The sequence below is a fragment of the Anas platyrhynchos genome, chromosome 27, assembly GCF_047663525.1.
Source record: "Anas platyrhynchos isolate ZD024472 breed Pekin duck chromosome 27, IASCAAS_PekinDuck_T2T, whole genome shotgun sequence".
NCBI classification, from domain to species: domain Eukaryota; kingdom Metazoa; phylum Chordata; class Aves; order Anseriformes; family Anatidae; genus Anas; species Anas platyrhynchos.
The window spans coordinates 5,547,544-5,572,969 of record NC_092613.1 but is presented as its reverse complement, the minus strand read 5'-3'; the positions used below and the strand labels follow the sequence as shown (position 1 = coordinate 5,572,969).

Genomic DNA, 25,426 nt, shown 5'->3' with positions numbered 1-25,426 from the left:
ATAATGACCGGGTGGGACACCCTGGCCAGGTTTTAGGGCAGGATGTGCAACCTGGGGGCTTCCACCTCATAGGGTGAGATCTCCCCTTGCACAAGTGATTTTGGCAGGGGGCTCTCCAGCGTCTCCCCTAACCAAAGATCTAGATCCTAAAAAGGAGGGAAATGGGTGAATGGTGGGGGGGTCGTAGGAGAAGCCCACCTGCTGCCCCCCTACGGGGTCCCATCCAGACCCTGCTGTGGCCCCAGCGAGGAGCAGTCAGCTGCTGGCCTCTTGCCCTCTGCAACCCCTCCATATAAACTAAAACCCACCCCACCCTCATCACCCCGTGAGAGCGGGGGTAATTAGAGGGGGGGGGATAGACCCTGGGGGTGCTCCCAGGTGGGTTTGGAGGAGCCACGTGTGCGCCCTCGGTGGCATCCCGTGCCGTGACGCCGGCGTGAGTCAGGCACGGCGCTGAGCGATGCTGAGCCAGATTTTCCATCTCGGGGAGGCCACGGGGGGCCGGGAGATCCCGGGATTAGGGCTGGGTGGGGATGCACGGGCTGCTCTGCGGGGTTTTGTCAGGGTAGGGGGGGAAGCGGGGTGCATCCTGCTGCTGCCTCCAGCCGGGCCGCCCTGTGGGGAAGTGGCCCCCAGGGTGGGGCCGTGGCGCTGCCAGGCTGCTCCAGGCACCCATGGGTGCCCCAGGGCCGGGCGTTACAGCCCCTGCCCGGTGCATTTCGGGAGCTGGCAGCAGCCCCGGGCTGCTCTTAAGGTGGAAAATGCAGGGGCTTGGTGTGGGGCTGCATTAAGGTGGTGCTGGGCTGGGGGGGCTGCTCTCGCCTCGTGTCCCCCCCCAGTGCAGCTCTTTGGTGCACGGGGAGGCAGTGGGGCCCAGTGCTCGCCCCATTGCCGCGTTCTGGGAGGCTGCTGCGCTCCCCCACCCCCTGCAACCCACAGGAAGGGGTTCAGCCCCCCCAAAACCCAATTCCCCCGATAGATCCAGGCTGTCCTATTCCTTCCCTAGCTCCCACCACCCATCCCAAAGCAGGAGTAGCCCCTGGGTCGCACCGTCCCCCATCCGCTGGGGGTCTCGGTGTCCTTTGGGGGGTGGTCGGAGACGTTCCTGCAGCGCTCCCCGCTGCTTCCCCTTCCCCGAGCTGGCAGCAGAGAGGCATCAGGTGGCTCTGACAGCTCCGAGCGCCGCTGGCGGTGCCAGATTTACGGTTAATTTGCTGCAGCGTGTAAACAAGCCGGCCAGCGCCAACTGGCATTAACTGCGGCACCGGGGAGCGGCGGCTCCGTGCCCGCCCCGGGTGTCCCTCGTGTCCCTCACCGTGAGGGGTGGCAGGAGCAAAATCTGGGCTCTGCGCCCCTCCGCAGCACCGGAGGTGAGGAGATGGAGGCAGCGCTGTGGCTCGGTCTCATTTTTCGCCGTCCCCTCGCCAGGTCTGTCCGGGAACCCGACCGACCTGGAGAAGAGGAGGCAGGTGTTCGGCCAGAACTTCATTCCCCCCAAGAAGGCCAAGACGTTCCTGCAGTTAGTGTGGGAGGCGCTGCAGGACGTCACGCTGATCATCTTGGAAATAGCAGCCATAATCTCCCTGGGCCTGTCTTTCTACCACCCCCCGGGCGGTGACAATGAACGTGAGTCCCCGATGGGTTTTGGGATGAAATCCTCCCCCTTGTGAGTCCGTCCCCCCCCATGCTGGTGGTGCCTCGGAGCCGTGCTGCTCCTGCTGTCCCCTTCAATGGTGGCTTCTCCCTGCTCCTCCCTGTTTCTCAAGGGGTAAGGGGTCTGTATGGCCTGGTGGCTTCCCAAATCCCACATGCTTGCTTCTTTGCTTTGGGACAAGGTGTCCTTTGGTAACTCCCCCAAACCAGTGCTCTTGTGAGTGATCCTGGGGTCATTAAGGTTGGAGAAGCCCTCCAAGATCAACCACCCCCTGCCCTGCCACCACTGTCCCCACTGAGCCGTGTCCCCAAGCACCACGTCCAACCTCTCCTTGAGCCCCCCCAGGGACGAAGAGTCCCCCACCTCCCTGGGCAACCCATGCCAACATCTGCCCGCTCTTTCTGAGGAGAAATGTCCCCTCATTCCCAACCAGAACCTCAGGGAGCACCCCGGCTGTCCTCTGGGAGTGTTTCTCAGAAGCCACCAAGCATCCCGTTGTACAAAAGGTTTTATTTTTTCCCCCAAAATGCAGTGTGCGGGCAGTCGTCGGGCGGCGTGGAGGACGAGGGCGAGTCGCAGGCCGGCTGGATCGAAGGGGCGGCCATCTTGTTCTCGGTCATCATCGTGGTGCTGGTGACCGCCTTCAATGACTGGAGCAAGGAGAAGCAATTCCGGGGCCTCCAGAGCCGCATCGAGCAGGAGCAGAAGTTCACGGTCATCCGCAAGGGGCAGGTGATTCAGATCCCCGTGGCCGAGATCGTGGTGGGAGACATCGCGCAGATCAAATATGGTGAGTGAGGGGCGCGGGCGGCGCGGTCATTCCTCTCAGACGATGGGAGATGCTCTGTTTGGGTGACGGGGCTCCACTCACCTCTCGCCAGCCCACATCAGGGACTTGTTTCAGCAATCTGCTGGTCCCAAACAACCCACAACCGTGTCCTTGGTGAGCATCTCCCCAGCGAGGTGTCTTTGGGAAGACCTAAATGTTGTAGCCCTCGGGCTAGAGGAGGTCCCTGCTTCTGGCTCACTTGTTCCCTGCAGCTCCCATCAGGAATGAGTTGTGTTTTTTTTTCCCTGTATGGTGTTTATTTTCACGTAGAGCTTTTTCCCACCTCTGCAGGTGGATGTTTGTGTAACAGTTCGGTGTATTGAGGCTTTGGGAAGGCGTGGTGTTGATTCCATCAAATCAAATACGAGGAAGCACCATGCAGTTGAAAGACCTCAAAACTTGAATGCTTTGCGTGTAAAGATTTTAGAGCCATTAGATGTCCCTCTGGAATACCCTCCCTTTGCTTCTCCTACCTCTAAGCTTGGTCTGAGACTGAATTTTGAGTCCTTTTGCTAACACCCGAGTCCTCCTGAGACACAGGGCGAGCTGTGGCTGGCCGGGCTGGGACCGACCCCTGTCTTTGCTCCTCTCCTAGGTGACCTCTTGCCAGCAGATGGGATCCTGATCCAAGGGAATGACCTGAAAATAGATGAGAGCTCGCTGACCGGGGAGTCTGACCAGGTCAAGAAGTCTCTCGATAAAGACCCCATGCTGCTGTCAGGTGAGGCTTCTGGGCAGAAAACCCAACTTGTGTTGGCACCAGAGCAAAAAGCCTGAGGTTTTGGCATGGTTGGAAGTCCCAAACCTGTTGGCATCACACTGTGAATTGCTGAATTGATCGGGACGGGATCCTGACCATCTCTTTGGCAACCATGAGAGACATGGGAACGGCACGGGGACCTTTCCAGTGTGTCCCCATTTGGGCAGATCCCATGTCCCAAGCGTCCCATTGCTGCTGGGGCCGGCAGCCCTGGGGGGAGATGCCCCAGGGAGGAAACCCCGGCTGGTGTGGGGGCTTTGTGCTGCTATGGGGAAGGGGCCTCCGCCTGGTCCTGGTGTTTTGGGGGTGATGGAGCCCCGTGCTGGTGTCCTGCCTCACTGTGCCTCTCTTTATGCCAGGTACCCACGTGATGGAGGGCTCCGGGCGGATGGTGGTGACCGCCGTGGGGATCAACTCCCAGACGGGAATCATCTTCACCCTCTTGGGGGCAGGAGAAGGAGATGAGGAGAAGAAGGTGAAGAAAGGTAAGGAGATGACTGAACCCACTTCCTCCCTCCTATTGCCTTTCTCCCTCCCCTGGGGAGCATCCACCAGTGCCCAACAAACCACCGAAGGGATGTGCTTGGGCTTTAGTGTGCCTGACCCAGGCAGTTTGGCAAGCTTTTGGGACAGCGTGGGACGTGCTGCGAGGGGAAAGCCCCTCGTGCACCCAGACCTCGGCTCTCCAGCTCTTTTTGGTCACAGCTCCAGCTCTCTTCTCCTGCCAGCTGCAGCCTGCAGTTGGAGGGTTGTGGGGTTACGGGGAAAAGGGCCGCCAGTGCTGCCCCGAAATGGCACGGTGCTCGTTGCCACCCCGTGGTGGGAAGGTGAGTGCCCGCAGGGTGTCAGCAGCCCGTCCAGAGCCTTGGAAACTTGGCTGAAGATCTCTGCTGAGCTCCCTGGGCAGGAGATGGAAGCACAGGGGATGGAAGAAGAGGGCAAGGAGGGGTTTGCGCCCTGCTGGGTGGAGGAGAGGAGAGCAGCCGGGCAGGCTGAGCTGTTCCCGATCATGCTGGGACTCGAATGCTTTCCTGCTCTCATGTCTCGCTGCTCCGTGCCAGCCCTCCTCAGCCACAAAGGCTTCAAAGCCAGCGTTGGTGTGAGTCGGGCTGGGGAAGCTGAGGTTCAGCCCAGCTCGGAGGTGGGAGCGTGGGGAGCGGCTGCTGGCGGAGCTGAGCAGCAGCTTGCCTGGGACCCGGGCACGGTGCTTGGGGTTTTCCTTGTCCCCAAGCTCTGGCACTCAGCCCCACAGCAAACCCAGCTCCGTGCCACGTGCTGGAGCCTTGCAGCCCTCGATTTGGGAGTAAAATTGAGGAAGGGAGAGCTTCATTGTGGTACCTGGGGGAGAGGAGAAACCAGGTGTGGTGTATAAATCCCTTTATCACGCTTTGCTTGTATAAATTACAGAAGCACAGGGCTTCTGGTGTTCTGGAGGCACACCGGGGATCCCATTACGGGGACAGTGCCCACCACAGACATGGGGGGCTCTACCCCTTGTAGTGCTGCCCATTGTGGGGGGGCAAGTCTGTGTGTCCCCGTTGGATCTGGTGGCAATAGGGGGGCTGGAGCACTCAGCACTTGCTGGGCACCCATCAAACTCTGCTTGTGGCTTCTGCCCAAAGGCCTGAGACACCCCAGCACCCCGTGGGGTGCTGGTGGGAGTTGTAGGGGGTGCTTTACATATGGGGATGGGGTGCTGGGGAAGCCGGGGAGCTCCAGACCCTCCTCGTGCTGGGGCGCAGGATGGCCTCCAGCGAGGCGAGCTGGCTGGGGTCCCACACTTGGCACCCAAGGGTGACAGCAGTGGTGCTGAGCCCCCTGCACGGATGCTGCCGGAGCAGTGTGCGGCCCCTCGGAGCAGGGCTGGCCCGTCCCATCCTGTCCCCCCGCTGGCTGCGGCTCCGTGTGCTCAGCCCTGCACCCTTTCTCTCTTTGAACAGGTAAAAAAACCGGAGCCCCCGAAAATCGCAACAAAGGTAACCAGCCTCTCCATCCTTTGAACCAGCACCACACTAACTACCGAGCATTCCTCCTTCCTTCCTTCCTTCCTTCCTTCTTCTCATGAGTCTGTGCTCTTTGCTGCTCCGGCGGGACTCTCGCCTCGTTGTCCTGGGAGAGGGTGCAACGGTCCCGTGGCTCCGGCACGGCCTCGCGGCGCTGGGCGCAGCGGGGACAATGCAGGCTGGCTTCCCCGTGGCCAAAGTCTTCGTGCAGGGAGGACGGGGCTCTTCCCAGCAGCCCGGATCATTGGCAGAGCATCCGTGTCCACGTTGGCGTGACCTGGTGGCTCTGAACCTTCGTGCCCCCCAGGAGCTGCCCTGCTGCGGGCTTTGTGGTTGGGCACGGCTGGGGGAGAGACGTGGGCGCATCGCGTCCTCCCGGGATAAGCCACCCCCTGGGACCCGGCCCGCGGGACGGTTGCACCCTCTCCTCCCATGGCCTCGACTCCGTGAGCGTCTCTCGCCAGTGTTTCTCACCCTGTTCTTTGCAGGCTGTGGAGGAAGCCCATTTCTGCACCTCTCTCTCCACCTCTTTCTCTCTCTTTCTCTCTCTCTCTCTCTCTCCTCTCAGCAGTTTGAGTTGCCCTCCTTCCCGTCAGACTGTGTCCGGGTGCTTGTTCTGTCCGTGTCGGGGGCTGGCATAAGGAGGTGGCAGACACGGGGCAGCTCGGGGCTGTCTCTGACCATCGAGGGGACAGGTCCTGGGACACTTGGGGGGCCCCCGCTGCGCCCCCAGCCCCAGCAGCCTCGCAGGGGGTGGCATCTGCTTCTCTCCCCATCCTGCTCCACAACTCCCAGCCGACCTGGGTCTCCAGACCCTCAGCTGGATGAGGGCAGGGAGTCGGGCCGAGCTGTAACAGCTGTCTTGGGTCCTAAAAATGTGTCCTAAAACCGTGATGGATGGCTCAGGGCTGGGTTACGGGAGCTGGCTCACTCCTCTTCAAACTCCATCTGACCGCCTAACCGTCCCCCTCCATCTCACCCCTCCAGCTCCCCTGTGAAAGGATTCCTGCTGAGCCCCCAAAGGGCATTAAAAAGGCGTTAAGGCACCGAAGAGGGGCTCAGAGCAGAGGGAAGCCACTTCCCAAGCTTGTCCCCACAGGGATGGGGTCTGCCAGTGCATGGGAGCTGCTATGGGGCCAGCCCAACGTGCTACAGGGCACAAAGCAGCCCGTGGAGGGGTTGGAGACCTCCTGCCCATGGCCTGGTCAAGGGGTTTTGTGCAGCACCACCACGAGAAATGGTCCTGCCTGGCACCCGGCCACCATCAGCTCCAAGGACCCTTCATCCATGGGGCTGGGGCGAGAGGTAGATGGCAAAGACTGAGCGACAGGGAGGCGACAGGGCCCCAGGCCACGAGGTTTCCATGTGCTCGGATGTGTGTGTCGTAGGGAATGGTGTGTGTCGTAGGGAATGGTTTTGTGCTCTGGGTTTTCTCTCTCTTTCTCCCACCACCATCTTTCTCAGTGGTGTCCTGCAGGTCTTCTGGTCTCTCTCCTACTCACACGTGGTGTCTTATTTTGCCCTGGGGCTGTAGCTAAAACTCAGGATGGTGTGGCCTTAGAGATCCAACCCCTGAAGAGCCAGGAAGGGGTGGAAAACGAGGAGAAGGAGAAGAAGAAGGTGAAGGTGCCCAAGAAGGAGAAGTCTGTGCTGCAAGGGAAGCTGACGCGCCTGGCGGTCCAGATCGGGAAGGCAGGTGAGCAGCTCTCCCTGGAAATTTTGGGGTGAGAAGGGGCCGTCCCCTGCCTCCCCTGTGTCCCCTCACCTTCTGCTCTGCCCCTTTTTTTCCCCCAGGGCTGATCATGTCGGCCATCACGGTCATCATCTTGGTGCTGTACTTCGTCATCGACACCTTCGGGGTGCAGGGCCGGCCCTGGCTGGCGGAGTGCACCCCCATTTACATCCAGTATTTCGTCAAGTTCTTCATCATCGGCGTCACCGTGTTGGTGGTGGCCGTGCCCGAGGGGCTCCCGCTGGCCGTCACCATCTCCCTGGCCTACTCTGTGAAGGTGAGACCGCTGGGGAGGATGTAGAGAGCTTTATGGGGGAAATTCGGTCTTTTCTGGCTCTAACCCCGCCGGCTCTGCTGCCTGCTGCAGAAAATGATGAAGGACAACAACCTGGTGAGACACCTTGATGCGTGCGAGACCATGGGGAACGCCACCGCCATCTGCTCGGACAAGACGGGCACGCTCACCATGAACCGCATGACTGTGGTGCAGGCCTATGTGGGGGACACCCACTACCGCCAGATCCCCGACCCCGAAGCCATCCTGCCCAAGATCCTGGACCTCATCGTCAACGGTGTCGCCATCAACTCTGCCTACACGTCCAAAATCCTGGTGAGCAGGCTGTTGGAGAGCCGAAACCTTGACTTCCCACCACCGTTGGCCAACCCTACAGCTCCCATCCTGCCGTACCCAGGTTTGACGTTGTGTTTTCTTTCCCTTTTTTTCCCCTCCAGCCCCCAGAGAAGGAAGGGGGGCTACCCCGGCAAGTGGGGAACAAGACGGAGTGTGCCCTGCTGGGTTTTGTGCTGGACCTGAAGCAGGATTACCAGGCGGTGCGCAACGAGGTGCCGGAGGAGAAGCTCTACAAGGTCTACACCTTCAACTCGGTGCGCAAGTCCATGAGCACGGTGCTGAAGAACGGCAACGGCGGCTTCCGCATGTACAGCAAGGGAGCCTCCGAGATCATCCTCCGCAAGTAATCGGCCTCTCCTTGCTCTTCTGGTCCTCTCCCAGTCCCAGCAGCCCCAGGGGGCTTCAGGCTTTCAGTGCGCCGTGGAGCTTTTTGTGGGGGGGGCGTTGAGGGTGAAAGAGCCCAGGTCTTGTGGAGTGGGGAGGAAGGGGCTGAGCTGGAGGTGCTGTGGGTGAAATGTTGGGTCTTGGTAGCGTGGTTTTGGTAGAGCTGTAGGCAGCCCTGGGTTGGGGGATGCGCCCATTTTACAGGCAGGGACAATGGGTGTCAGGGAGGGGATCACCGAGCAGGGCAGCGTGCCACTGCCCATCTCCCTCACCCTCTTGTCCTGGTCCCACGTAGGTGCACCAGGATCCTGGACAAGAACGGTGACGCCCGGGTGTTCAAGTCAAAGGACCGGGACGAGATGGTGAAGAAGGTGATCGAGCCCATGGCGTGCCACGGGCTGCGGACCATCTGCCTGGCCTTCCGCGACTTCCCCGCTGACGCCGAGCCCGACTGGGACAGCGAGAACGAGATCCTGTCCGAGCTGACCTGCATCGCCGTGGTTGGGATAGAGGACCCTGTGCGGCCAGAGGTACCAAAGCTCCCTCACTGTCCTTCTCCCAGCCCCGTTCCTGGACCAGGAGCCCTTTTCCATGAGGCCCATTGGGAAGCACGAGCATCTCTGCACGTCCATCCCCGAATTGCCCCAGGATGCTGCGTGCTGGCACTTCCCTCCCACACCCAAACAGAAGGACCTGGTGGCATCCTGCTTCCCCCAAACCCTGCTCCTTTACGGGTGCAGGGGTCTGTGCACGAGCCTGACTCCTTCCACGTGCAATCCATGGAGATGCCAGGCAGGAGTGACGAGGGTGCTGGAGAGGGCAGGACTGATCTAGCCAATTTTTCTCCCTCCTTGCATCTCGCTGCCCCCATCTGCCATGGGGGTGCCGGGCAGGCAGCTGGACTAATGCAATAAACCCTCCGCTACCTGCCTCTTGATTACATTTCGGAGCTTGCCCCCGCGCTCCTGCCTTGCTTGCATCTTTCCTTATTAGATGTTCAAGTATCTGGGCCTGGGAATTGCATTACAGATGCCCCGTCTGCACCAGCTCTGGAGGCTGTGATTCGATTTGCTAATTCCTCACTAATATCCTCTTCCCCCACCGCTCCGTAATAGATAAACCCATTAGGGCAGCAACGTGCTGCCGGAACAGTGTGGGGTTGTTTGGGGGGGGGGATGCCCCCGTTTTGACGGATTGTCTTGGCCGTGCCTTCGCACCCGGCTCTGCAGCATGACGTGGAGAGAGCAATGAGGTTACCCTGCCCGGGGAGTTGCTCTGAGGGATGCTCTGGTCCCTGGGGGCTTCTCCGTACCCCCAGGGATAAATGGCTCGGCTGGTTTCATGGGGGGCAGCTTTAGGTTCAGCAGCTGGTCCCCAAGCTGAGCACCCAGCTGAGCATCAGGTGGCTGTTAAATGGCTCGTGGCTGCACTGAGACCCTGCCCTGATCCATTTGAGGAGGGGGGAACACTTGGGGAGGGTGGCAGAGGGGCTGCATGGCCCTACCCTGCCCACCCACCCTCTTTCTGTGCGCGTCCCCAGGTGCCCGATGCCATCCTGAAGTGCCAGCGCGCGGGCATCACCGTCCGCATGGTGACAGGGGACAACATCAACACCGCCCGTGCCATCGCCACCAAGTGCGGCATCCTGCTGCCAGGGGAGGACTTCTTGTGCTTGGAGGGGAAGGAGTTCAACCGGCTCATCCGCAACGAGAAGGGCGAGGTGGGCTCCTCGGGGGGCCTCTCGGGGGAAGCGGGGTGCCTCGAGGCGAGGGGTTTCGGGGTTGGTGCTCTCAGGTGGGGCAGAAAAGGGGGATCTGGGGGTCCCTGCCCTGCTCATATCCATGTCCTGCAGGTGGAACAGGAGCAGCTGGACAAGATCTGGCCCAAGCTGCGTGTGCTGGCCCGCTCCTCCCCGACGGATAAGCACACACTTGTCAAAGGTGGGTGCGCAGCAGCCCCCTGTGGCCGCCTCCCTTCCCCAAAGCCTCTCAGTCTGCCCTGCCCGGGTGCTTTTGCAGCGTAACCTGTGCTGGAGGCTGCCCTCAGAGCTGACTTTCTCCACGCTGCTTGTCCCCGATGCAGGAATCATCGACAGCACCGTTGGTGACCAGAGGCAGGTCGTGGCCGTCACCGGGGATGGGACCAACGATGGCCCAGCGCTGAAGAAAGCTGACGTTGGGTTTGCCATGGTAGGGACTGCAGTGGGGTCGCCACGGGGTGCTCCCTGCTTCGGGGGTGGTTTTGCTTTCTGGGGAGAGAAACTGACAACCTGCTTGGTTGTTCTGAACACTTGAATTACCTGGGGAGTGATGGAACTCTTCCAAATCTTCCTTGGTGGCTTAGAAAGGAAGAAGAAACCCTCTTGGGAGGTTTGATCGAATTCCCAGGAACTTTCTAGGACTTTAGCAAACAATTGCTGGAAAGCAATCCTCCAGTAGCCTGGCTTCTCTGCCCCAGCCATGGGATGGTGGCAAACTCAAGGTGATACAGCGCTTGTGGAGCACCAGGGTCCTGCCCACAGTGGCGCCAGGTGCTGAGCTGGGAGGTCCAGCAGTGCTCTGGAGCTCTCCGTGACTCCGTGCCCAGCTCCTACAGAGCAAACCTCACCGTGCTGAGACACTGCAGTGACTTTTGGGGGGCTGTGGGGCTGCTGCTTTGCTGCAGTGTCACCCATCAGGAGCACTGACAGCTCAGGGTGACACGCTGCACTGACCCAGAGCCCCAGTTTGGAGCTGAGCCGTGCCTGTCCCTGAAGGCTGCGCTGCTCAGGAGCCTCCACGCTCGGTTTGCTGCATGGAGCAAGGACTGGGAGCAAAAGGCAGGGCTGGCACCAGCTCCTGGCTGCAGTGGGGTCTTCTCCCGGGGCTGTTTTTGGGGAAGAAGCAGCATCATGGAGCTGGGCAGATGGAGCGCATGGAACTGGCCCTAGGCCTCATCCCTGCCGCTTCCTCCCCTGCCCTCAAGGGCATCGCAGGCACTGACGTGGCCAAGGAGGCTTCGGACATCATCCTGACGGACGACAACTTCACCAGCATCGTCAAGGCGGTGATGTGGGGCCGCAACGTCTACGACAGCATCTCCAAGTTCCTGCAGTTCCAGCTGACCGTCAACGTGGTGGCCGTCATCGTGGCTTTCACGGGCGCCTGCATCACGCAGGTACAGGCTGCAGGGCCAGGCACGGGGAGCAAAAGGGCCCGAAAACGGGGCAGGTTTTGGTGATGTGACACGTTTCTCCCTCCTCTCCCCACAGGACTCCCCCCTGAAGGCCGTGCAGATGCTGTGGGTGAACCTGATCATGGACACCTTTGCCTCCTTAGCCCTGGCCACCGAGCCCCCCTCCGAGTCCTTGCTGCTCCGCAAGCCCTACGGCCGCAACAAGCCGCTCATCTCCCGCACCATGATGAAGAACATCCTGGGGCACGCCGTCTACCAGCTCACTATCATTTTCACGCTGCTTTTTGTGGGTGAGCTTCGAGACCCCAAGAAACCGGGGTGGGGATAAAAGGGGCAGACAGCCACCGCACCCTCGGTGGTGGTTTTGGGGACCCCACGTTGGCCACCACGGAGCTGATGGGTTGGGAAGCAGACGGGTGATGATAGAGGTTTTACGCTGAGAACTGGGATCCGAATTCTGTTGAGGCCGAGCAGAGGTAAGGAACGGGATCTCATTTTCTTTTCCTTGCCTGCCCCCACCCCGAAAACCCCTCGCCTGCTTAGGGGAGAAGCTGTTTGACATCGACAGCGGCCGCAACGCCCCACTCCACTCGCCGCCCACCGAGCACTACACCATCGTCTTCAACACCTTCGTCATGATGCAGCTCTTCAACGAGATCAACGCGCGCAAGATCCACGGGGAGAGGAACGTCTTCGAGGCCATCTATCGCAACCCCATCTTCTGCACGGTGGTGCTGGGGACTTTTGCAGCCCAGGTGAGGCCGTGGGGTCGGATTTAAGGAAAGGGGAAGGGTGGGAGGGATGCTGGGAGGACCCATGGGTGCTGCTGTCCCTCCCCGTAGCCCCTTATTCCCCTTCTTTCCCCTTATTCTCCAGCAGCTTCTTGGTGACACAACCTGGCATCTAGGGTCTAGAGTGTGTCGGGAGGTGCCAGGGCTGGCAGCACGCCTCTGGTGTCTTTGCTGGTGTAGATACGAGGTCCTTGCCCCAGCTGTCATCCCCAGGAAGGGGATTTGTGGGGTTCTGGGGGACCTTTTCTACCCGTGGCTGAGCGTTGCAGCCCTCAGAGCTCCTGGCGTGTGACTTGTTCTCCCCTGTGCCGCAGATCATCATTGTGGAGTTCGGTGGGAAGCCCTTCAGCTGCTCTGGGCTCACCCTGAGCCAGTGGTTCTGGTGTATTTTTATCGGAGTGGGAGAGCTCCTCTGGGGCCAGGTAAGAGCCAGCCTCTATAAAAAAAAATCAATCCACCCCGTTCCTCCATGCCTGGACGGGATCCCAGCCCAGCCTGCCGGGCTTTCCCTCTGTTTTTCCTTTCCCTCTGCCTCACCGCCCTGCTTCCCCCCAGCATTTATTCAGCACTGGGGCAGGAGATGATGCTCCATCCTAAAACCACACCGAGGAGGAGGAGGATGCTGATAAGCCTCCTCGTTCCCACCCTGCATGCCCTGGGGGTGCTTCCAGGGCTGGCATCTCTGCGCTGAGACCTGGCAGCTCGCTGCAGGGCTGCTCCCCTGGGGGAACGCTGCTGGCTGGGGGCTCCGTGCTGCCCCAGCCCACGGGCTGAGCCCTGCTCTCTCTGCTCTCCCCCCCCCCAGCTGATCTGCACCATCCCGACCAGCCGCCTGAAGTTCCTGAAGGAAGCCGGCCACGGCATCACCAAGGAGGAGATCCCGGAGGAGGAGCTGCCCGAGGACGTGGATGAGATCGACCACGCGGAGATGGAGCTGCGGCGGGGGCAGATCCTGTGGTTCAGGGGTCTCAACAGGATACAGACGCAGGTACTGCGGGGCGGGGGCTCCTGGGGGGCTTTCTTCTCTCTCTTTCTCTCTTTCTCTTTCTTTCTCTCCAGGGGCTCCCTCTGGAAAGAGGCAACGGCTGCTGCTCGGAGGATGCCATCGCCTCCTGGGCTAGACTTCTCCCACCACCTGTGCCTTTTTGGGGTCTGCCCTGGTTTTTGGGAAACCGGGACGGCCTGGCCTGCTGGGATGGCTTGGGGTAGGGGGAGGTACAGGGGGCTGTTCTTACACAGATGGGGGCGTCCTGCAGCCCCCTGCCCGCAGGCACCTCGCTCAGCAGCAGGTCAGCGCTGGAGCCTGCTGGGGATCGGCCCCATGGGGCTGCATCGTGGCGCACCCAGCACCTGCCTGCCCCGCTCGGGGGGCTTGCAGCAGGGCTGGCTCTTGCTCCAGGGTCAATGCAAGCTCTCATCGGGCTCGGGCAGAGCCTGAGCTGCCTGGGGAAGGGTTGCACCCCGTGCCAGGAGGCTGCCAGGGCTCTTGAGAGCCAGCTGCAGTCTCTGAGCTCCCCCAAATCTTGGGGCTCAGGTTCCCCTCGGTTCTCCTGGCCGTGCCGGGTGCTGCCAGCTTCCCAGCAGATCCCCCTGCTGTGAGCAAGCATCGCCTCCCTCTGCCCGCGGGGGCTTTTGCCATCCCTCCCTGCCAGCTCCCCTGGCTCCTTGCCTGGTGCTCTCAGCCCTGCTGCAGAGGCAAGGAGGAGGATTGGTTAAGATATGTGTTGGTTTTTTTTTTTACACCAGTTGTTTTTTTTCCCCAAAGGGTGTTTTGTTTTTTGCTTTTTTTCCACCCCGATGGTTGGCTGCTCGAGGCAGGGAGAGCTCCCTTTTTCCCCTCGAGGCCTGGGGCAGAGCTGCCCCTTGGCACAAAGCTGTTTAAGTCCCATCTCTGCGGGCATGCAGGGCTGCATCGCCCTTCATTCCTCTTTCTTTAGCCCTAAAACAACTCGGGCCAGCCAAAATGCCCCGGGCACGGGGACCAGAGCTAGCAGGGCAGCTGCCTTGTGCCGTGTTGGCTTCTCCTCTGGGAGACATCACTTTGAGGATCTCGAGGTGGGGGGCTGAGCTGCCTGCTCCCCCCAGCTGGCTCCCCAGGGAGCTGTGGGCTTTGGGGGGCAATCCAGGTGTCCTGGTAGGTACGAACGTGGACCCACAGGCTCTGGGGTCTCCCTCCTGTAGCCGTGGTGGCTCCTACGAGCTTTTGCTTTTAGAATTTTGGGGGGGAAAAAAAATGCTCCTGGATGTTGCAGCTGTTGGCGAGTCCTGGTGCTGCTTCAGCATCTCTCTCGTGGCCGCGGTGCCCTGAATTTGGGCAGAGCAGCAGCAGGTCACACCCGAGCGTCGCACGGGCTCGTGCCCCCGGTCAGCGGGGCTGAAGGAGGAGTGCGGGGCCGTTCCTCGAGGTGTGCCGGGGCCGAGCACCCCGCTGGGGATGGAGGTCGGGCTGGGCAAGGAGCGAAGCAGGACGCGAAGCATCTCCGGGGTGATTTACCCTGGCGCTTCCCCAGGGGAGCAGCGAGGAGCTGCAGGGCTGGGCACAGCCCTGGGGGAAGAGTTTTTGGGGTGGCAGCGACCCTGCTTGGTCCCTGGAAGGTGCCCGCAGCCCCCCTGGGGGTGCTGCCTCGCTGCTTCCCTGCCAGCTCCCCCCCGAGCCCTCTGCAGCCCTGGCTTGGGAGGCTGCGATGCCTTCGGGCACGGCCCCAGCCCTGGGTGCCCGCCACGGCCCCGTAGGGCTGAGGGACCCCAAACACTCTCCCAGTGCAGTTTCCAGCCCGCCGGCTGCCAGCTCCCACTTCTGCCTGCCCTCTGCCTCTCTCTGCTCCTCCTGCAGACTGTCGGGGTAACCCGGGGTGCTCCCCACCCCACTGCACCTCTCTCGGTGGTGGGACAAACCCCGCACTTTTGGGGATCAACCCCGCACCTCTCGCACCTGCCGGGGCCGGAGCCCGCCTCCCCTCTGCTCCCAGCCACCCACCGAAACCCCCGCGGGTTTGCGGGAGCGTGGGCGGGGGGCTCTCCTCCTTCCTTCCCCCCTCTCCATCCCTCCTTCTTCCTTCCTGTCCCTGTGTGCCTGCCCGAACCCCGCTCCCCTCTGTCCCCGACCCCTCTCCCTGTCTCTGCCCGGGGCGACGCTATCTCACTCTCTGATTCTTTGCAGATGGACGTAGTTTACACATTCCAGACCGGCGCCTCCTCTTTGCAGGGAGCCCTCAGGAGACAGCCTTCCATTGTGAGCCAGCACCATGATGTAAAAAATGTTTCTAGCCCAACCCATGTAGCTCTTTCCTCCGTCAATTCCACTCCCACCACTTCTGCTGTTGCTGCTGCTGCTGCATCTCCTCCTGCGGGCAGTGAGTGATAGTCTATTAAAATGCATGACTTCTAATAACCACAGCGAGCACCTGCACAGCCTCTCCCAGCCTGTTCTCTCTCCCTCTCTGGCCCTTGACTGACGCACTGATCTCTAAAGTGAAGGATGGGGCGGGAGAGCCTTAAAAAACAAATTTAATTTTTTACGCCGTTGCACCTTGAACGAGCCGCTGGTACCTTCAGGTCCGTCCCCACCCCATTCCTCGTTGCTTCCTCCTCTTTCACCTCTTCTCCTCCTTTGCAGGATTGACCTATGGGTCCGCCCTCCCGAGGGGTGCAAAATTTGGGGGAGTTCTTGTTGAAAGAACCGTGCCTTTCTCAGCAGCTCAGAGCCTTGCTGTGAGAAGGGAGCGCTGTGTCCCCAGGGGGCTGGCGGAGAAGTTGCTTTACCGAAACCCTAAAATCCCTTTTGAGAGCAAAGCAACCTCTCGGACCCTTCCCACAGCAGTCAGCACGCTCCTGAGGGCCGGCTGGGCTGCGGCCAGGGGCCGCCTGCATGCTCCCTGCCTTTTTTGCACGAGTGCCAGGAGAGGTTTGTGGGCTCCTGCCACGATCGGGGGGGCTCGGCAGAGCGCGAGCAGCCGGGCACCGCGGCTCAGCTGCGGCCGAGCCCCCCGGATCGGAGCTGGCTTGGAAGCAAGCAGCCCCCGTGTGCTGTGGGTTAACCTGCATGCCGTTTGGGACAGGGCTGAGGTCCCCGTGCCGAGGCTGGGGGTCTCGCTGCGCACCCTGGGGACCCCCCCAGAGCCCTGCCTCGAGGCTGCGGCAAGCCCCGGGCAGGACGGTGCCGGAGCGCACGTGCCACAGCTCCGCGTAAATCCAACGCTGCCGTGGCAAGGAGCACACCGAAGCGTGTCACAGCTCTGCGGGGACACCACGGGGGGGGCTCCCTTTGTCCCCCTGGTGTCCCCGGAGCATCGCCGCCCCGCGCAGCAGCTCAGCGGGGCCCGGCTGGCCGCTCCTTTCTGCGCCCGCCACTTTCCGCATGCAAACGGAGACAGAAAACGTGGCTGGGCCCAGTGGGACCCCTTTTGGGGTCCCAGCCCCGAGCTGATCAAAGCCCCGAGCCCAGCCCTGTGTTGTGGTGCCCTCTCCCTGTTCCCTGTGAGCAGCAGAGGTGGCCCACGGGCACGGGAGCCGGGTTCTCTCCGCAGGGCTGTGCCAGGCTGGGAGTAGGTAGCGTGTCTTTCCCGGATAATTGGCTTTTTTTTAATTTTTTTTTCTTATTGCACAGTCATTTTCCTCGTTCTCTTATTAAAGCAATACCCTCGGCGACTTTTTGCATAGCTCCCGGTCCCCGCTGTTTACGCAGCGTGGGAGAGAAGAGGGAATTTGGGGTGATTTTTTGTTTTCTCTCTGTTCAGCCGCCACCGATGCCTGAGTTTGGCGGTGTTTAACCCCCCCGTGCTCCTGCAGCACTGCAGCTGCCTCCTGTTCCTGACTGCAGCTCTGCACCGCCGGGACTCTGATCAGCAGAAAACCCCTTAGACGGGGTCTGAGGGCATTGGGGATTTGGGGGGAGAAAATCCAAATGCAGATTTCTTTGCAGTCTGCGGATTGATGCTCCCCCCCAGGTTCTGCAGCGGGGGGGTGGGTGGATAACTTGGATGGCGCGTGTCCTTCCAGGCAACAACCGACCTTACCAAAGGCTAACCCAGGCTGCTGAGCCTTCCCTCTGTTCTCTATCTGGACTTTTCTCTACGCCCTCTGCTGCTTTCCTGCCCTCCCTCTGCGCTCCTCTTCCCTCCCCGCAGATTGTCGGCGTCCCGCTGCCTCCCGGCAGAGCTCCCCGGGGCTGGACCTTGGCAGCCCCGTGTGCGGGGCTGGGGGGCGTCGGAGGAGAGGGAAATCTCAGGACTGGCTCCAGGAGGTGGTCTGCAGAGCTAAACCCGTGCCTCTTTGGGACTTTGGGACCTGGTTTGAGGCAGCTGGGCCCAGCAAGCCCTGGGTCGGTGGCGGAGCCGATGCTGGCATTGTGCAGAGGACCTAATTCCCACCTCCCTTTTGGGCAGTGGCTCTTTGCAGTGCTGGTGTAAAACGAGGATTTATTCCAAGCTCGGAGGTTATGCCAAGCTCCTCTGATGAGGGGACACCTGAATTGATTGTGCATCGGTTTGAGGGAGCTGCTTAAATCAAAATATTTGGGGGAGAGGTGGAGCAGACATTGCTGTGGAGCAGCAGGCAGTGATGTGGTAGGCAGGGTCCAGGCTCGCCAGCGCTTGAAGTGGTGTTGGAGGGCGTCTGAGAGGCTGCTCCTTGCTCTGCTGGAGCTTGTACTGGGCTCACTACCTCGTCGTGGGGCACCAGGGCTCCCCTGAGCCTGCTCGGGCTGTGGCTGTGTGTGGTTCAGGTGGTTCTGCACGCTGCCTCCGAGCAGTCGGTGCTTTTGGCAGTTGTTGCCGCTCTTGGGATGCAGATGAAGTGACAGGTCGCTGCCATCAGCACGAGGCAGTGCTCAGTGGTCTGTCTTGTCCTTTGCATTCACCCTAAATCCTGGATTTATCCAGGATCTTGCTGTGGGACATCCTAGTGCAGGAAGCAGCTGTGAATTCCCGTTCCCAGCCACTCCAACCTTCCCTTGCCGCAGCCAGCTGGTGCTCCAGCATCACACAGCTACCCTCATCTCCTCGGGGGTGTCTCACCCAGCTCGTGTGGGTGCTGGAGCTGGCTGCTTTGTTTCCAGAAGGTGTGCTGCACCCCTGGGACACCCCAGCATGGGGGTGGCACCACCGCTCTGACCCAGAGCGGGCTCGGAAGGGCACCCCCATGGGAGGGGAGCCCTGGAGCATCCTGCAGGTAAACTCCCCAGGGTTTCAGGCACAGGACTCATCCCGGAGTAACTTCTCTGCTTTGCTTCTGGGGGTGCTGTTTGTGCTGAGACCAAAGACCCCAGGAGGCCCTCGCTGGCTGTGCCGCGTGGCGATTTCCCTCCTAGCATCGAACCGAGGCCGATTGCCTAACCTGGCTCAGCTCCCCGGGACAAGGGGTGCCTCTGTTCACCAGCTCTGCAGCCCGTTCCCGAAGAAGCGGCAGCACACACAAGTATTTTCAGCCTCCTGAGCTTATAAGAGGATCCTTGAATCATTTTCCTGGCAGCACTGCGCTCTCTGCTCCCTCAGCTGCCGGCTGAGTGGTGGGGAGGCTGCGGAGGTGCAGCGTGGGGATGCTGCGGAGAGCATCCCATCCATGCGACCTGTGGCTCTCCTCTTTGTGCCTGAGCTTCAGCCAGCAGTGCCACCGTGAGAGCAGGCAGGGGACATGTATGGGGAGCAGGTGGAGGTGGCCCGTGGCTACCAGGGCTCCTTCCGTGGGGCAGGAGACGGACAGAGCAGGGCTGCTGCTGCTCCGGGGAGGCGTTACCGACTTCAAGGCAGTTCCCTGGTGGCTGGGAGGGTGCCACGAGCCAGGAGGGTGCTGGTGTGAGCTGCTGGGGCCCTCTGGGGAGAGGCAGCAGGGAAGATCAGCGGAAGATGCAGCGGAGTGACCCAAGAGATGCTTTGGAGAGCGCTCCGTGCTGGGCAGCTCCCGGCTTTGCAGCAAAAGGCAAAGCCCTGTGACTTCACCAGGTCCTTCCAGGCTTGGAAGCCTTCAGCTCGGTTTGTCAGCTCCTCTTGGAAAGCCCGCAGATGGCAACGCTCTCGTTCGGTGATGCCTTTTGACATCTTCGAGTGACGGCAGCCCCGAGCCACCCGCGGGGGCTGGAGCACTTCTGTGCCCGCGCTGCTCGCCCCACGCACCCCAGCCCCTGCACGCTGCTGCCCGGGGGCGACATCAGCCCCGAGCATCGCTGCCTTCTGCCCCCTCGGCACCCATCCGACCCAACGGCTGCGACCCAGCTGCAGAGGGAGGGCTGGAAGAGGTTGTTTTTTTTTCAAGGCTGGGTTTCTGGAGGAGCAGCGGATCCTGCGGTGACCTCCGTCCCGGCTGGCTTCCAGATCTCTCCCTCCCGGTGCTATGCAGGCGGCACGGCCGCAGCCTGGCTGCCCAACCTGGGCTCCGGATCTCCCGCTTGCCGTGCCCCGAGCCTGGCTTTTGGCAGTGCTGACAGCCCCCTTGGCTGCTCACGGGAGCAGCGAGAGGTCCTGGCAAGGTTTGGGGTTGTTTTCCGTGCAGAGCATCCACCGAAACAGCTGCCTTTGGGAACCGCCGGGTCCTCGGGCACGTTGCAGGGCAGGACGCAGAGCTCCAGCCCGGGATGCGGGTGGCAGCAGTGCGGGGAAGCTCGTGGGCATTTGGCTTCCTTCCTGCATGCTTGGCTGGGGCCCGTTCTGCTGCTCGTGGCACCCACCTGGACCTGCTGCTGCACGTGGGCTTGAAAAGCCGGTGACGCCTTTTTAAAGCCCGTTCCTTTCTGTAGGACTAAAAAAGCGAAGCAAGCACACGCGTTGCTCCCACGGTAGAGTTTTTGCCTTGAAGCGAACCCACTCTTTGTCTAACCCACCTCTTTTTTTGAGTCGTAGTTCCACTTTTTTTTTTTTTTGTCCTCGTTGATACACACAGATACGCGTGCGCACACGTAATGACAACTAATGCATTTTGGCTTCCATTCATTCGAAGTGATCTGTTTTTTTATTTTATTTTATTTTATTTTTATTTTTTATGTCTTTTCTTGCAGCTTCTGAAGTCGCCCCATAGTCGGTCGATTCCCCATCACACACCTAGTGCCTGAGTCTGATCCATGTTGGCCCTCCTAGTTCACCATAGATCTCTCATTTTGACTTAGCTGTGTGTTCAGTGGTGGTGACGTTGTTGTTGTTGTCGTCCTTTTTTTGTTTCATCGTCTTTTATTTTTTAGTTTCTCCTGGGAGCTCGGGCCTCTCGTAGCTGCTACTAACCCCTCTTTTTTTTTTGTCCCCCCCCCCACGCTCTGCGCCCTCGCCTCCCGGCAGATCAAAGTGGTGAATGCGTTCCGTAGCTCCTTGTACGAAGGCCTCGAGAAACCCGAGTCCAGAAGCTCCATCCATAACTTCATGACTCACCCGGAGTTCATCCTGGAGGAAGACGAGCCTCGAACACCATTCCTTGACAGCGCTGAAGACGACCCCGAGACCGACGGACTCAAAAAGCGAGGTGGGGATAGCCTGGGTGGATCGACAGCCCTCAACAGAAATAACAATGCAGTGGACAGCGATCAAACCGAGGTCACCTTCCCGGAGCCCGAAAGCCCCTTACACAGCTTGGAGACATCGGTTTGACCTTAGAACTTCGACCCCCTCCTCCTCCTCCTCCTCCTCCACCTTCGCCCCGCGCCCTGTGTGATGTTGGCACCAGTAACTGATCACACACTGCGGTCACTTCGTGTCAAACTGCTCATACGTATATCATTTTGGGGGGTTTTGTGTTTTTTTTTTCTTTTTTTTTTTTTTTTTTAAAAACGATTATTTAGCTGTGGGAACCGGAGTACCACGATGCTGGGTGTCGGGAGAGGGGCTACGCCAAAATTTTGTGCATCTTCATCCCTGATTTTTCAGTGGTACTCGCCCAAGTGAAACAGCCAGGTCATTTTCCTCTCCAGGAGTTGGGCTCCATGCGTCCGTGAGGGGGGTTTTCACTTTGAGAAAATGCATGTTCAAAGAAAAAGTTCAAATTGTTGTAGTCTTACATGCACGCTCCCTGCCCGAGGGCTGTGGGCTGCACTTCTGACTTTGATTTTTTTTTTTCCACTTGTGGTTTTTAAGGTTTTCTTCTAATGTTGGGGTTTGTTCTTTGCTTGTGGGATTTGCCCCCAAGGAACTTCACAGCGGGAAGCGGGGGAGTTAGCACTGTAGTGCGACAAGTTGAAAAAAAAAAAAAATAATAAAAAAGCAAACAAACAGCCAGGAGGAAGGTGTTTACTCGCAGGTTGATAGATGCAGGGATGTACACCAGTCTTCCACCTTGAAAAAAATGGTACCTAGCCTTTCCAGCTCCTCCTCTGCGTGCGCACACGTTTCTCTCTGTTTCCAAAGCAGTGACGGGTAGACAAGGAATGAAAGGGACTCGGCTGGAACCTTGCTGGCCAGGAAATATTCTGTTTTATTATTTTTTTTTCTACCAAGTTAGGTGCAGGTGAGCTGGCAGTGTAAAGGGGATGAAGAACGGTGGTGGTGAGCAGCAGGGCTCTTTCCTGGGGAATCCTACGAAACGCATCTCTTCTGCTCGCGAACGGCTGTGAAACTTTTGGCAAGAGCCCTGGAAAGCTTTAGCAGCCCCTGCTGTTGGGAGCAGAGGGTTTTTTTGCGTTTGTTTTTTTTTTTTTATTCCTGTTCTGGCTTGTGTGTTCAGCTGGGCTAAATAATCCTCCAGCCTCGGAGTGCCAAGCTGCAGCGAAGTGCCGAGGAGCCCCCGAGGATGCTCCAGCGGTGCCCACCAGCTCCGCGCATCCCTTCCCAAGCGGTAGGAGGATGAGCAGCGGGTTATTGCTGCTACGGCTGGGCCAGCTTTTGGCTGGTGGAAGGGACAAGTCAGGCTGTCTGCGTGGCCCCTGGAAGGGAGGGGGTCTCCACGGCCGCTGGGAGAACCCGTGATTGCCAGGGAAGGGGCTCCCTTGCGGAGCTGGCAGGCTGGCTGGCTGGCCGCAGGGCTCCCAGGGGTGCTGCACGCCTCGTTTGCTGCTTTATTTTTATTTTATTATTATTATTATTTTTGAAGATCATCTCTTCACCCCGCATCCTGCCTCACCTCGGTCTCCTGTAACTGTTTCTCCCCAGGGTGAGAGCCTTGGGCTCTGAGCGGAGGCCCTGGGGTGCTGGGCACGTTGGCTCTGCCCCGACCCTCTTGCAAAGCCGAGAAGGGGGCAGAGCAGGAGGCAGGAGTTGGCTTTGCTCAGGCTTAGTTTTTTTTTTTCCCCCATGGGTTCACCCCTGGTTAGTGGCTTTGGGTGGTGAGGGCTGGAAACAGCTCTGCAGCCTTCTGTCCCTCGTCCTGTTTGGTTTGGTTTGGTTGGAAGCAGAGAGAACCCGATCATAACTGGCTGTACGATGTCGTCTTTGCCCGGCCTCTGTCCCCGTAAGCAGAGGTGCCCACGAGAGGGGGGGGGGCTGGCTGGTTTCTTCTTTTTTTCCTTTCCTTTAAGAACGCACAGCAGAATCTCCCGTGCCTTCTCCGAGCACTGCCTGCAGCACCGCCTGCCACGCGAGGGCCCAGTACTTTGCCAAGAAATAAGTGTTCCTTAAACGACAACAGCAAAAACCAAGTGTCTTTGTTTCGTTGCCCAGCCCAGCACCGACCCACCCGGCCCTCCCCGGTGCTGGCAAGGGGAGGGTGAAGGCTGGGCTCCGTACACTGCCAACAGCAAGGAGAAATTGCCACCACTGCCCCCTCTCAATTGCAAATTCAAGTCTCGAGGCACCAGCCCCTGCCCGCGCAGACAAAAACCCATCGCTGGCCTCCCCTTCCTCCTGCACGCGAGCCAAAAAAAATGCCTTGGGCAGGACAGGGGGGTGCTGCTTGCCTGGGGGTGCACCAGTGGTGTAAGAGAGGGGTGGCCGTGGGGTTTGGGGACATAGTTCAAAAGATCACTTTTTTTTTTTTTCTATTTTAAATACTTGCAAAAAAAAAAAAAAGAAAAAAAAATATTAAAATATGATGTTCTTACAAGCTTACATAAATATTTATTAAATACTTGGGGGGGGCACTGTTTTTTTTTTTCTTTTGATATTTTTTTTATTACCTCAAACCTGCTTTAAAAAACAAAAACAAAAAACAACCTTAAACCAATGAAAAACAACAAAAAGCCAACTTTGGAGGCTCTTAAAGTCGCTCCCAGAAATCTGTGACTGGTGGGTTGCCGCAAGGGTCTGGTTGTTCATTAGCTGATCTATTTTTGTTGTTCTAGTTTCCATGTTTAGGAGGGGGAAAATAATTATATATAAATATTATGCAAAAAAAATATATATATAGTTTTCTTTAGATCAAAAACTGATATTTTTACGTCAGCCATATGTATTTTGTTTAAAGAAAAAAAATAAAATAAATAAAATCTCGAGTCCCGCGTCCGCGACGACGCGTGACGGCAGTTCGGTGACAGGTAACAAATTCCGTGTATCGGCGACCGGCTGCCAGTCAGCTTCCTTTTCTCTGAGCAGCCATCTTTCTACTAGACGTTAGTTGGACGAGACAAATGTTTTTTTATATAAATTATGTTGGTATGGCTGGTTGCTTAAAGTATAAGCGTTTATTGTGCATACATCTTTTCTGTAAAGTTTTTTTTTTGTTTTTTTTTTCTATTTAGTTTCAGTGATATACTGGCAGCAGATGACTATTGGGTTAAGTTATTGAGGACATTACAAAAACAGTTTGGGGGAGATTGGTGCTCTACGTGGAGAGGCATGGTCGGCAGCATGAACTTCTGGGGACTCTCTGCAACATGCCTTGAAAGAGGGGGAGATTTTTTTTATTTTTATTTTTATTTTTTGCTTTGTTTGAACTGCCACGAGTGTGCACGGGGGAGAGTGCCATGCCAGACAGGAACCGAAGTCATACCCTGTGATCTGTGTTAACTTGCCTTGGAATGCTTTGTTATTAAAACACTCTGAACATAATTTTGCATCCAGTTCTTAATAACAGTAGGGTCTCTGGTGGTGGTGGTTTTCTGTGAAATAAATTGGCAGGTTGGTACCAAAGACATTACATCACGTCCTGTGTGCATTGCTGAACAGGCATTTTTAGGCATTTGCATTCTGTGATTAGGTTTTCTTTGATTTGCACAGGGATTATACTTAATTTTCAAAGGTTTTGTGCAATAAGCTTAAAATAAAAGAAATTAAAACAATCTCAAGAAGGAAAAAAACTAAACCACCTTTTAGCATGGGCAGCCTTTGGCTTTCCCCAGCCAAGGAGTAGACGTCCTGTAGTGCTGAGCCCCTTTGGAAATGCTTCTTGTGACAAGATGTTGGGGTTAATGAGAAATCCCCATCCCGAATCCAAGAAGCACACCTCCACAACGCTGTTGCCAGCTCCTGTTGCCCTCCATAGCCCTTGCATAACTGCAGGGACCTCAAAGAATAATCCCTGCAGGCTTCTGTACCTCTCGGGGGGGGGAAGGATGCTTGTACCTGCAATGTTCCTCACCCGTGTCCAGCTCCTACAAGTTCATCAGCCCCTGGAGCACGCAACCTGTAAACTGCACTCCTGCAGCCCCAAATCTCCCGAGCAGCGGTGCGTGGTGATGAGGGGGATGCTCCTCTGTTCCTGCCCCAGCCAGGGAGGTTGGGGGGCACATAGCTGTTCCTCTCCAGCATCTCTTTGCCTAGGCTGCCCCCTGCTACTGAGGCTGGCTGGTCTCTCTGGCCTGTCTCTGATATCCTCCTGCTCAACAGAAAAAAAAAAAAATCAATTTTCCTTCAAAGAAGCCCATGGCTAAAACTGCCTTTAGTTTATTTCCTCCCCTTAAAATATATATATATATATATATATATATACAATATTAAACCAACATTTGTGTGTGTATATATATTTATCCAGTGCTCTCACAACAAAATTTTGATTTGAAGAGGGCACACAGATCTGATTTTTTTTTTTTCTTTTCCAGTAACTAGTATAATAAGCACTGGTATTTTTGTATAAAAACAGAAAAATACAAAACAAAAGACTGAATATTATGTGGTATGCATGACATTAAAAAAAAAATGGTGGTTTCAAAGCAATATGTACCCTGGTGTGTTTGCCATATCCTAGAGTCCAGCTTAAAGTGCACCTGATCTGTATTGCATTTTGATATTAATCTCTATGTACAATGTTTTGCATGTAATTTATATGGTTCTTGGGAGAAAAAAAAAATTGAATGAATTGTCAGTTAGCTTCTTCTGAGAAAACAGACTCTAAGCAGAGATATTACTCAAATCAGAAGTGGACAAGCAGTTGAGGGGTGGGAAAAGGGGTACATATACAAAAATTAAAAAAAAATAAAATAAAAAATAAATAAAACATGCTGGGGGTGGGGGAGAAGGGAAATGGTTTTGAATCAATAAAGCTTTGGCTGTTGAGCAGAAACAATGCGCGAGTGCATCCAGAGAATAAAATGTGCCCACATGTAACTGTGACGTCCTCAGTGTGTCCACCAGCTTGTGAAATCAATCCCACATCTCGTGGTGCTGGATGAATGGCTGAGCTTCCC

The 25,426-nt window shown here is 57.8% G+C and overlaps 1 protein-coding gene across 9 annotated transcripts in view; it reads left to right on the top strand.

Annotated features, from left to right (window-relative positions):
- Nucleotides 1–23,852, top strand: part of ATP2B4 (ATPase plasma membrane Ca2+ transporting 4) — a 42,612-nt gene extending 18,760 nt beyond the window's left edge. For 5 of the 9 annotated variants that reach the window (XM_038168499.2, XM_072028489.1, XM_072028490.1 and 2 more), the window contains exons 3-21: nt 1,429–1,626; nt 2,187–2,444; nt 3,079–3,204; nt 3,603–3,728; nt 5,184–5,219; nt 6,781–6,942; nt 7,041–7,255; nt 7,346–7,588; nt 7,711–7,952; nt 8,289–8,523; nt 9,534–9,713; nt 9,846–9,933; nt 10,076–10,182; nt 10,958–11,149; nt 11,244–11,457; nt 11,711–11,922; nt 12,273–12,380; nt 12,764–12,946; nt 20,220–23,852. In XM_038168499.2, the coding sequence (XP_038024427.1) occupies nt 1,429–1,626; nt 2,187–2,444; nt 3,079–3,204; nt 3,603–3,728; nt 5,184–5,219; nt 6,781–6,942; nt 7,041–7,255; nt 7,346–7,588; nt 7,711–7,952; nt 8,289–8,523; nt 9,534–9,713; nt 9,846–9,933; nt 10,076–10,182; nt 10,958–11,149; nt 11,244–11,457; nt 11,711–11,922; nt 12,273–12,380; nt 12,764–12,946; nt 20,220–20,525 (3,431 nt within the window). In that variant the 3' untranslated portion in view covers nt 20,526–23,852. Of the gene's footprint in view, nt 1–1,428; nt 1,627–2,186; nt 2,445–3,078; nt 3,205–3,602; nt 3,729–5,183; nt 5,220–6,780; nt 6,943–7,040; nt 7,256–7,345; nt 7,589–7,710; nt 7,953–8,288; nt 8,524–9,533; nt 9,714–9,845; nt 9,934–10,075; nt 10,183–10,957; nt 11,150–11,243; nt 11,458–11,710; nt 11,923–12,272; nt 12,381–12,763; nt 12,947–15,118; nt 15,312–20,219 lie in introns of all 9 variants that reach the window. The other 4 variants (XM_072028488.1, XM_072028487.1, XM_072028495.1 and 1 more) reach the window with 4 other exon arrangements.
- The last annotated feature ends 1,574 nt before the right edge of the window (nt 23,853–25,426 follow it).